Source organism: Sprattus sprattus (assembly GCF_963457725.1).
Source record: "Sprattus sprattus genome assembly, chromosome: 7".
Lineage (NCBI taxonomy): Eukaryota > Metazoa > Chordata > Actinopteri > Clupeiformes > Clupeidae > Sprattus > Sprattus sprattus.
Genome location: NC_137926.1, coordinates 23,999,270 through 24,011,096, shown reverse-complemented (window position 1 = coordinate 24,011,096; position 11,827 = coordinate 23,999,270). Strand labels below are relative to the sequence as shown.

The 11,827-nt window shown below is 42.8% G+C and overlaps 1 protein-coding gene across 3 annotated transcripts; it reads right to left on the bottom strand.

Annotated features, from left to right (window-relative positions):
* Positions 1-5,016: 5,016 nt before the first annotated feature.
* On the bottom strand, positions 5,017-11,118 carry LOC308368175 (transmembrane protein 53). Of its 3 annotated transcripts, none has more exons than XM_080842279.1 (5): positions 10,941-11,081; positions 9,530-9,598; positions 8,975-9,126; positions 8,250-8,764; positions 5,017-6,187 (listed from the first exon to the last, which is right to left on the bottom strand). In XM_080842279.1, exons 4-5 carry the CDS (start codon positions 8,749-8,751, stop codon positions 5,826-5,828), a joined length of 864 nt encoding a protein of 287 aa, XP_080698405.1. In that variant the 5' UTR covers positions 8,752-8,764; positions 8,975-9,126; positions 9,530-9,598; positions 10,941-11,081; the 3' UTR covers positions 5,017-5,825. The 3 variants fall into 3 exon arrangements, with proteins under 3 accessions (XP_080698405.1, XP_080698406.1, XP_080698404.1); XM_080842280.1 differs by lacking the exon at positions 10,941-11,081 and adding an exon at positions 10,260-10,907; XM_080842278.1 differs by lacking the exons at positions 8,975-9,126; positions 9,530-9,598 and having other exon boundaries at positions 10,941-11,118.
* Between the last annotated feature and the right edge of the window lie 709 nt (positions 11,119-11,827).

The following is an 11,827-nucleotide window of genomic DNA, read 5'->3' as shown; positions in this document are numbered from 1 at the left end:
TAGCTAAGTGAAATGTTTTAGCTTAGCTATAGAATCTTCCATTTTCGCAGTCATGGTCAAATATAAGTGTTGAAGAAGAGCCTACATGAGTGTTCAATCCAACACAGTATATGAAGTCCTGGCTGGTGAAGCACAGTAGAGGCATGAACCCCAGAACACGCCCATTCTCCAAAGGTTAAGAACAGGGGAAGTGTTTAATTGCAGCATGGTTTCTTTTTATATTATACTTTTCAGCTGTAACACCCTGGGCCTGTTTCCAGAGGCCTTCATTTTTTATTTAGGTCCGATAGAGGTTATTTCTTTTGTCTCCCCCACCATCCCCTTCGTTTTTGTGAGGCCTATGTTTTGTTCTTCATTTCAATAAAGAATCTTTGTTTAGCACTTGTCTTTTATTATAAAGACGGAGCATCTTACATGCGACTTCACTATGATCTCAGTACTAAATCTTCTTCTTCTTCTTCTGTAATGTTTATTGGCAGTTTGCAAGCAATGTGCACTACCGCCATCTACTGGACTTGAGGTGCGATCAATTGGATATCAAAAATAATAATAATAAAGGGAAGTACTAAATCTGATCTGTATTAACAGTAATCACTCATTAGTAGAACCGGTACCGACACCTTGTGGTAACATGTGGAACTACAGATATCACCACATCCCCCTGTCTCTGAAGCATGAAAAACTAAACGCATCACAAGTGTCAGTAATTACCTTAGACAACTTTTCCATTAAACTGCATGGACTTCTTTTCTCATTATAGGTAGTAACAACAAACATCATAACTCATTCTTGGTATTTAGTTATGTAAGAAAAACACAATGGCTATTTAATTACTGTAACTAAACTCAACCATTAATGCCATAACACATAACACATTAACTCATTTCCCTTTTTTACAGGTCAAGTCTCTCAGGTTTCTTGATATGTCTTGCGGATCTTCTTATCAGCATTTCACCTGGAAGAGAAGTATTGGTTAGATTATCAGTGTCTGTGTCTGTGTTGCAGTGTGCATTATGTGTGGAGATTGACTTGAACTCAGCTTGGGTTTGACTGAGCTCTTGGTCTGGAACAGTCTCTGGTGTTGCTGGTGTTTTCAGGAGACTGCGCCGGTTTCGCCTGATGATCTGTCCTTCTGGTGTTTTCACAGTGTAGGACTGTGGAACGACCTCTTGAAGAACAGTAGCTTTCGTCGTCCATCCTTCAGGACTTTCAATCCTGACTGCGTCGTCACTGGACAGTGGTGGAAGCGGCTTTGCTGTTCTGTCATAGAAATTCTTTTGTTTAATTTTCTGATGTTTCAGCTTTTGTTCCGGCTTTGGGCGTTTCTTTTGCTTTGCAGAGGTTGGAAGTGTTGTTCGAAGCTTTCTATTCATCAGCAGCTCAGCAGGTGACAGTCCGCATTCCAGAGGTGATGCTCTGTAGCTCAGTAGAGCCAGGTAAGGATCGGAAGCACTGTCTGCAGCCTTTTTAAACAGCAGCTTCAGGATGTGAACGCCTTTCTCTGCTTTGCCATTAGACTGTGCATACAGTGGGCTAGATGTGACATGCTTGAAATCATAGACTTTTGCAAAGTCTTGCCACTCTTTGCTACTGAAGCATGGTCCATTGTCACTCATTACTGTATGCGGAATGCCATGTCTGGCGAAGATGGACTTGGCATGTGTAATGACACAGTTGGATGATGTGCTTGAGAGTAATGCCATCTCAGGGTAATTTGAGAATTAGTCAATTACTACCAAGTAATCCTTTCCTTTCAGGTGGAACAAGTCCATTCCTACTTTGTGCCAAGGTGTTGTTGTCAAATCAGTTACAGTCATTGGCTCTTTTGTTTGTTTGTTTCTGTATTTCAGGCATGTCTCGCATTTGCCTGTCATGTTGTTAATGTCTTTGTTAAGTCCTGGCCAGTATTCTGTGTCTCTTGCCCTTCTTTTACATTTTTCGACACCTAAGTGTCCTTCATGAATTCTCTGCAGTAGCTCTTTTCTAAGTGTGCGTGGAATGACTATTCTGTTTTGTTTTAACAACAGTCCATTGACTACACTCAGCTCACCTCTGACGTGGAAGAACTGTGGACAGGATCCTGCAGCCCATCCATTACACATGTTCTCCATGACGCGCTGTAGCTCTGGATCTTTCACCGTCTCGTCGATGATCTGCCGGGTCTTGGCGTCGGACACAGGAAGCGCTGTGGACACCGTGTTGACGTGCACCTGGACATCTTCTTCAGTCGTGCTCGCACAACCCTTGATAGGAGCTCTTGACAATGCATCGGCGAGAATGAGGTGCTTGCCTGGTGTGTAGATGAGTTCAATGTCATACCTCTGCATCTTCATCATCATGCGCTGTATCCGTGGTGACATTTCATTCAGGTTCTTTTTCATTATTGCAACGAGTGGACGATGGTCAGTCTCAACTGTGAAGGTGGGTAGGCCGTATATGTAGCTGTGAAACTTTTCAAGGCCAAACACTAATCCGAGACATTCTTTCTCAATTTGTGCATATATCTGCACTCGGTCTCTGTCATTGACCTAGATGCATGTGCTACAGGTTTCCAGTGCTCACCTTCGGCTTGTAGTAGTACTGCACCGATTCCGTCTTTCGAAGCATCTGTCGACACCTTGATTCTTTTGGTTGGGTCGAAGAATGTCAGCACAGGTGTGGCAGTGAGTGCATCTTTGAGCTTTTGCCACTCGCGCTCATGGTTGGCTGTCCAGTTGAAGTTGTTTTCTTTGTGGAGGAGCTCACGCAGGTAAGTTGTTTTCGCTGAGAGATTGGGTATGAATTTCCCGATGAAGTTTACCATTCCCATGATGCGTAGGACACCTTGTTTGTCTGTGGGCTTTGGCATGCGTATTCCCTGAGCTGAGAGCTTGTCTCCGAGGAACACAATCTCTTGATCAGGAAACTGGCATTTGTTTTTGTTGAGCTTTAATCCATTCTTTTGTATTCGCTCTAGAACACTGGTCAGTCTCTGATTGTGCTGCTGGATTGTGGACCCCCATATAATTATGTCATCTACATAGGCTCTTACTCCATCCAGGCCTTTGATGATGTGCTCCATTGCCCTATGAAAGATTTCAGAGGCGGATATAATTCCAAAGGGAAGCCTCTGGAAACAGTATCGTCCAAAGGGTGTATTGAACGTACACATCTTGGTACTGCTCTCTTCCAGCCTCAATTGCCAAAAACCTTGTGATGCATCCTTTTTTGAGAAGTACCTGGCGCCTGCCATCTCGCTGGTGATCTCCTCTCGCTTGGGTATTTGGTAGTGTTCACGCTTGATATTTTCATATAGGTCTTTTGGATCCATGCATATCCTAAGCTCTCCATTCTTTTTCTCTACGCAGACCATGGAATTAACCCACTCCGTTGGTTCTTTGATATTTTTTATCACTCCAAGCGCCGTCATCCGCTCCAGCTCTTTCTTCAAGCTGTCTCTGAGTGCCAGTGGAACTCTTCTTGCGCCGCATGAACAACTGGCTGTGCGTTGTCTTTCAGCTGAATTTTGTATGTAAATGGCAGCATACCAAAACCTCTGAAGACGTCGGAGAAGTTCTGCACGATCGTGTCAGCAGAGTCAGGTGAGTCAGTCATGCTGGTGTTGTTTTCACTACCTCCAAGCTTTCACAGGCTTTGTCCCCTAGCAGTGAATCAAGTCCTTCAGGAACAACTGAGAAGAGCAGGTGATGCACTTTATCCTTGACTGTGACTTTCAGCTTGCATGTGCCTAAGCACTCAATGCTCTGTCCATTGTAGTCTTTTAGTGCGAGTGTTTTCTTCCGTATTTTTGGTTTTTCTCTAATTGCCTTCACATCTGACATGCTGATCAAGTTTGCTTTTGCACCAGTATCTAGCTTCATTGTAACTACAGTCCCATTAATTTGCAGTGGTGCTATCCATTTGTCTGATTTAACAGCGTTTATCTGTGCTTTTGGTTCATCTTCACAGCGCTCTTTTTAACGCCCAAAGTATCAAATAGTGATGCAAATGTGCTAATATGGTGAAGTAAATGTCAATATCATAAAGATTGTCTTCCATTCCATTTCCATTTTGATGCCCTAATGTTGCAATGGGTGCCTTTAACATGGTGGTGTACAGCATGAAGTGGAATGACAAGCGCATTTGTTTACGTTTGAAATCCACCAAGGTTTATGATTGATGTTAAGCTTCATGTTTATTGAATTATTAGTTAAGCAGTGCATTCATTACTAGTAACAGTAATACAACATAGCCCCATATGTTGACGTTGAGCCTTATGCTGTTAACCGTTTACAACACAATTAAATATAACATTAAATGTACCGGTATTATGCGTTAAAACCAGCCCCATATGTTGACGTTGAGCCTTATGCTGTAAACCGTTGACAAAATTATAAAACACTCCGTTAAATAAACCTACATTATGCATTAAGAGAAGCCAGATACGTTGATATTGAGCCTAATGGTGTAAAGCATGTATGAGCATGCGCATCTTGGATAGTTTGCTCCTGAGCCTTCTGCCGTAAACCGTTTGTGTTTGAGCATGCGCGACTCATATAGGGCAGCGGACTCAGATAGGGCAGCGACAGCGATGTCGCATGTTACTGCATGTTAAAGCCATCTTGTCCCATGTCTATTGTTGTGTCGAAGAGGATCAGAAGTGTTACAATCCGAGGTTCTAAAGGCCTTTCTTCTACTAGGTCACAAAGTGTGCAACTCAATGTGCACTTCATAAGTTCAAATACACGTGGAAGGAAGAGTGATACATGTATCATCCAAATACTTTCACAATTACCGCTGCGGAGAGCACTCCCCAGTGTCAAAATATGTTTCCAATAGCATTAGACTACTTGTATAATCCACATCGTGTCACACTGAATGAAATACTTACTTGACTTAACTAGCTTAATTGGAAAGCAATTGCCAGGGCAAGGCTATGAACATGTAGCAACACAACTCTTCATATTTACCAGAGGTTACCCTCCTTCTGAAACCCCAAACGAGTCCATAGAGCAGGCACAAGAATGAGACTGACAGTTCTTTACATGTTGTCAAAATGTTCATCATTTTGTAATTTAATAATGTGTTGGTAAGATGACAGACTGATTGGTAACAAACATAGAAAGTGAGTAGCTATAAGAGTGGAGCTGAAAAGAAGCCCCATAATCAACATTTATTTGACAAAAACTACAAAAATGGAAATGTAACAATGCATAGATTTTCATTTTTCTATTTGTCACAAAATCACATCAATAGTTCTAACGGTCATAAAGACATTTGTTTAATCTATTTTCCTCTTTCAAAATGGAAGTACATAGAAAGCTCAACACTCATATCTGAGCTCAGCTCAAGTAATATCAGGGTGCTCAGTAAGGCCATGTCTACTTTTCAAGCAAGAACGTTTGCTGCCAAAGTTCACACAAAAGGGAGTGAGCACATGCATTCACAGCACGCTCCTCACTACTGCCATAAGAGTCTTCAGCAGAAAAAGTATACAGCCACTAAGTGTTTGTGGCACATGGTCATATGTTTTTAAAAGCTTTGCTGTTTTTATTGTATAAAGACTATACGTTGGTAAACATTGTGGAGACCCGAGAGAAAAGTTCCATGTGTGCTGTGTTAATAAAGTTTCTGTGAAGCTGAACAAAAGTGGTAAACGTTCCTCTGAAGTTCTAATGTGTTTTGGAGAGGGGGTTCATCTATGTTCTCTCTCTCTCTCTCTCTCTCTCTCTCTCTCTCTCTCTCTCTCTCTCTCTCTCTCTCTCTCTCTCTCTCTCTCTCTCTCTCTCTCTCTCTCTCTCTCTCTCTCTCTCTCTCTCTCTCTCTTTCTTTCTTTCTGGGGAGGTTCACATTTTAGCCTTCAGCGGCAAAGTGCTGATGCTTTGCATGAAGCTGTCCAGGGCGGATAGGTACTCCTGTGGATGGGCACGCAGGTGTGCCGCATGGATGGACTCCTTCCACTTCTGCTTTTCAACTGTGATCCCTCTGCTCTTCCAGCAGGTGATCATTTCCTCCAGTTGATCCGGGTCACTAAGCATGTCATTCTCGCAGTAGAAGAACAGGGCGGGAGAAGTCACCGGACTGTTCCAGAAGACTTTGATGGCAGCATTAAAGTAGTCCACTGTCTGCTGCTTAAACACGCGGAAGTACAGTAGGCTGAGGCGTGTCACTAGGCCCTCGAAACGGGGGAAAACGTTTTTACCCACACCTGAGACACAAACAAAGACACACACACAAACTGTGAGAATGGCACATTTTTTCAATCACACCCACACACGCACAAACACAAACACAATTATCATACAGGACCAGTGGCGGTCCGTGCATTTCACGACTGGGCCTTCAGCGATGTCCTACACGATGTTAAACTGAGTCAATCCACCTCCTAATACCATCATTATGACGCCATGGCTCTCGAACCAGTATATTTTATACAGAAAGGCAGTATAAGTGAGCATTGCATCACCTTAACATAGTCGAGTACAACAGACTTTATAAATATTTCCGGAGCATTTAAAATCAATACACCCGTATTAACAATACATTAAGAGTAGTAAACTCTCAGTTATATGATCGCTTGGATATTACTGTCACAACTTAAAAATAAAAGGCGATTTTCAGGGATTAGTCTACAAAGTTTTATTAAGTCCACCGAAAGCTTTAACAAGTTTGTCCACTAAACAAAGCATTGAAACCGATGTACGTCGTTTTCACATTAGCCAGCTAAACTGAGCACTGAAGCACTGCACTGGTCTGCCTCAGTATCCAATCAAAGGACGTTTACGTGTCACGTTCAACACGAGGAAAGAAATCTTCCGGGCCTTCTAGAAGGCCCAGTGTCGCCAACTCGAAATCTGATTGGTTGTCACAACTGTCTGTTTCAGTTCATTCAACTTAAATGAACTGAAACAGCCAGTTGTGATAACCAATCAGATGTACACGGGCCTTCAATGTGAATTCTGAAGGCCTCAGGGAAGATTTCTGTTCTCGGGGAAGAGCGTAGCAACACATGATAGCTGAAATATGATTGGATGAAAGCTCTAACATAAATTAACTACGCTGGAAGTTATGCAATGAAGATAATGGACTATAGGGAATAATTGAATAGATATTTATGAAAAGAAAATATTAAAATTAAATTTATTTTATTACATTTATTTTCTGATGATGTTTAGGCCAGCAGAGAAGGCCTTGAAGGCCCTGACGGACCACCACTGTACAGGACAGAACACAATTATCATACAGGACATAACACAATTATCATACAGGACATACCCATACCTACACAACACAGCACAAACGTACACATCCAAACATGCCTTTACCAGCTACTACAATAACTATCCATTAGGGTTGTCATTGCGATTAATTAATCATAGAAAAATTAAGTGTAAACATTTTTTTACGTGGATTAATCACACACCATGTCCCTTGATACTACCCCCTTGACACTACCCCCTAACACTACCCCTTGACCTTGTGCAATCATATTCTGAACTTTGAGCCTCCACTGATAACCTGAGGCAACAACAGCCTCCTCAAATCAGTGGGACAGAACTGGTTCTTGAACAAAGTCCTTATCTTCTTTGGTTCCGTACAGGGAAAATTCAGAGATAAACACTCTGACCATCACCCTCCAACAACGATATGCAAAACCCTGCCACCCAAATGATGTACTGGCAGTACATTCATTGATTAACCGCAACAAAAACCCTTCACAACAACAGATCCATGCCAAGAACAGTTATTAAAACGCATGCTTTTGCCAAGTGTATCTCCACAAACAGACAGTGTGTCCATTGACTGGCCATCACAAATCATCTCAGATAATGCAACGTTACAGAATTAACAAAGTATCCTTGGCTAGCCTCATGTAGTAACACAATGCAAGCTGGATATTTCTGTAGGCCCTTACCGAAGGGGTGCTATGAGAGGTGTGGTGAACTTTCTACATCACACACAAAAATGAGGGCAACCACCTATTAAAGACATTTAGAAGGGGCTGGACAGATGTCTGACGACTGCACCAAAGGCAAGCAGATTAAGGACCCTTTACATCTGAAACTCAAGCACACAAAATATTTAAATAACAGTTCTGTCACATCTTACTACAATATCAACAATATTATCTTGCTTGTGGGTTCTACATAAATTCAGTGAAATCTAGAGCACACAATATTGAGCTGCATCTGTATATGATTCCAATGTTTTAAAGACAACATCTGACGCAGACTGTGCTGGGGGCTGTTTGTGTTTGTGCCATCTCTCACCAATGGCCATCCTCTCCACCGACCCGATGACCAGGCTATCGTAGATGTGGCCATTGATGCGCTGCGCCAGACCGCGGTAGCGCTGGCAGTCACGGGCCATGTGGACCAACATCTGGCCGAAGGTGTAGCCGCCAATGGAGAAGGCGTGGACCAGCAGGGGACGCTGGGAGAAGCGCTCGTCCTCCAGCACGTCTAGCACACGCGCGCTGTACTCCAACCCCCAGCGCGGCCACAAGAACTGGGACACCTCGCTCTCCACCATCAGCACATCGAAGCCTGTGCGGAAGTAGATCTCGCAGTACTTGGTGATGGTTTGGGGCCGCGATCCCAGCCAGGGCAGGAAAAGCAGCAGCGGCTTGGGCTGATCGGCGGAAGTGGCACCAGTGCCCCCCTCTGGCCTGGAGCTGACAGAGCTGGTCGGAGTATCATTGGAAAAGAAGGTGATGGTTTTACTGATCTTCTGGACAGTCACCCCGGAGGAGATGGCAGTCCGTCGGAGCATTGCAGCAGAAAAGCTGGATAGAGGAAGAAAGATCCAGCATCAGTGAACAGAAGCACGAGGATCCAGCAGCAACAAAGACAGAATCATTGTTAGGGTATGTGGTCATAAAGTGTTGCTGACTAAGGCCACTGCCACACTAAGCCGATTTTCATACTTTCCGGAACGTAACCTTGACAAACTGGCCTCCCGGCCAGACAAATCTGCCATTTGGAGCGTCACTTACCGTCAAGGTTAGAATCCCCTCTCCAGAGTGGGAAGGTTGCAATCTACCCTGCTATCAGAGCCTGTCTGACCGCAAAACGGGTTTGAATCCGCAAATCTGATGACGTAATTATCCCACGTGAACGCTGGAAGCTGTCAAGTAGTCACGTTCATCTTCCCAATCGCAATAAAAACAAAAAACTTTAAGTCTTCTGTTCTGTTTATGGCTGGCAAACAACAATCTAAGAAGGGCACGTATTATTCACTGAGTTACCCAAGCAGTCTTCTTTATGGGGACTAATTAGCACTGCACTGAATTACATTAACATGTGTAATTGTTATTGTGTAGCAATATCTCAACTAATATTACTAGAGCTTGAAATCAATTCAGGCGGAAATACGTAGGCTGATGTCACCAGGCTACAGTTTGGGTAGGCTAATGGACAAACTTTACAATGCAACCAAGTGTACGAGTCAAAACATTGGCCAATTCATGGATATTTGAGTCATATGGTACTGGAGTAGCCTAGGCTATGTAGGATATTTTTTATGACTAGATGAACATGGATTAACTCACCAGTATGAGAGTCTCACTTGTGTTTAGTGAAGAGGGAATAGTTAATGCAGATTGGCTTTGGCAAGCAGCCTAACAGAGGGAACCACATGAAGATATTTGTCTTTAAAAAGGTTTGCAGAACGTTCACACAATGAGATGATCCATGGGCATCCCCTTATGGTGAGTTATTGATTACAATAAAACTTCAGATTTGTACATCCAGTCTCCGGTCTTCTGGTTGAAAAATCACGGAAAGACGCTGTCTCACCGCAACAGCTACTCAGTTAAGGCTGCTCCACAGCTCAACTACACCGTGTCACCTTACATCAAATCACTCAGGTAACGTTGGTTAGCGAAAAGCTACTAAAGGGTAAAGGAGTCATCCAAACTCAAGATTTGAAGTCACTTAACATGATATTTTAGATAACTGATGATGTCAATGAAAGAAAGAATAACGTTGTGACATTGGATATCACTTCATGCAACCTTGGTGTTCAATGCACATGACAAGTTACAGTGCAGATAATCTATCCTAAACTAGCTAGCATACTAGTCAAACCTAGGTAGCTATCCTTGCTAGCTAACGTTAGTTAATTCAGTGGTGTAGAAGGACAAAACCACACGTTTTGAAGAATTGAAAAAGATTTTCAGTCAACTCCCCGTGTTTACGGTGTTTACTGTCACTACAAAAATAAAGCAATTGCGCTTTTATCAAATGCCAATACTGAGAACAAAATGAATTAAAACTTACCTGCTGCCGTCGTTAATGTTATTTGTAATACCGAAGATGTATACTGCTACTACTATGTATAGGCTACTACTGACAATGGGGGCTAAAACTCCGCCCCGTCCATCTCCCTTTTTCATAACTTTGTAAAATAGCCTATGTAACAGTTAAGCTTACCCGAAGAGAATATCCGCCTAAAACACTTTTATAAATCAATATTATTATTGATTATTATACGGCTCTTCAGAACGTTCCAAAAAGCCCCGTTGATTTGAATGGGCCATCCCCATCCCCAATAAGTCCCTTCAGGGCGAAGCAAGACACCTCCGCTTCGCGTCGGTGTCCGGTTCACCCTGTCGGGACTTATTTTCCGATAAGGACCTGCGTTCTATACATTATCCCTTACATAATACAGTGGGTTTAATGCCTTGATTACATGAGCATGCATTCCCATTCCCTGCTTTTTTCTCTGCTCTGAGATTTTATAACCTAGCAAACCGATTTTGTAACTATTTTTTTTGTAGTTTAAGGATATCCAACCTCCTTAGTAAAACATGGTCATAACATCACTGATCATGTAGGCTATAGCCCTAGACTGAAGGGTCAAAATGTGTGAGACTCAAATAATAAAAGATAAAAGGTTGAAAAGGATACATGATCAAAGGTTATACAATCACACATATTATCACATTTTCTCATGGTTACCTTTGTATAACCTTTGACCATATTCCTGAGACAAAATCCGGGAACATTTTCAGTTCAGACGCACAAACACCTCCAAAACAGTGAAATATTCTTATGTTTGTAAACGAAAAACGCAGACTGTCGCTGGAAACCGGGTTCGTCTGGTCACCCTATCATGGTAGCTGTTGCTCTCTGTCAGTTAGCCTAACCTTTCGCCTATGCTGGAAGACGAAATGTTTCATCATCATTTTTGAGTTCTTGGTTAAAAATAGGCTACAGTTCATAATAACAAACAAGTATCAAATCATAATAACAATGTCAAGTTTTGACGGTAGATGGCGGCAAAATCGCCTAAAATCAAATTACCAGAGGACATTTAGGCATGTAAGCCCATAGACATGTCCCATAGCCTGTCAACATTAAAAGGCCCATAGGCCTGTCAACATTAAAAAAAAAACATCAATTACAGGCCACCGCCAACGTTGAAAGTACCTGCAACATTGGCAAATTCAGATGCAATACAATGGTTTACGGTTATAGTCTTTAAAATAGTTTTGCATTTGGGATGTGATAGTCCCCTAATGGTATGACGGAAACAGCCAGGCGGACTGACTAGTACCATGCAAAATCCACAGCACATGGCATGCATGACCCAACAGCAGATCACGTCAGTGAATGTTTTGACTGTTGTCACTGCTAAGCCATACTCAGCCCCCACATACACCTGCCACGGTCACAGCCAGTGCTGTCAGTGAGTGTCTGTGTCTGTTTCCTATGACACCCAGAGCTCAGTAGGTCTACTTTCAGGAGCACTCATGCAAATGATCTGTTGGGTCTGAAAAAGGCGCTGGTGGCCCACAGGCGGATATGGCCGAATGCTGCGCTGAGGTCATGTGTTTGACCAGCTC

Bases quoted from the DNA above. Each gene is read 5' to 3' on its own strand.
- LOC308368175 (XM_080842278.1), bottom strand. From the start codon at position 10,987: ATGTTCCCGGATTTTGTCTCAGGAATATGGTCAAAGGTTATACAAAG. The intron at 8,765-10,940 runs GTAACCATGAGA...TCCTCTATCCAG, and splicing joins TGGTCAAAGGTTATACAAAG to CTTTTCTGCTGCAATGCTCC. The intron at 6,188-8,249 runs GTGAGAGATGGC...TTTGTGTCTCAG, and splicing joins GGTGGAGAGGATGGCCATTG to GTGTGGGTAAAAACGTTTTC.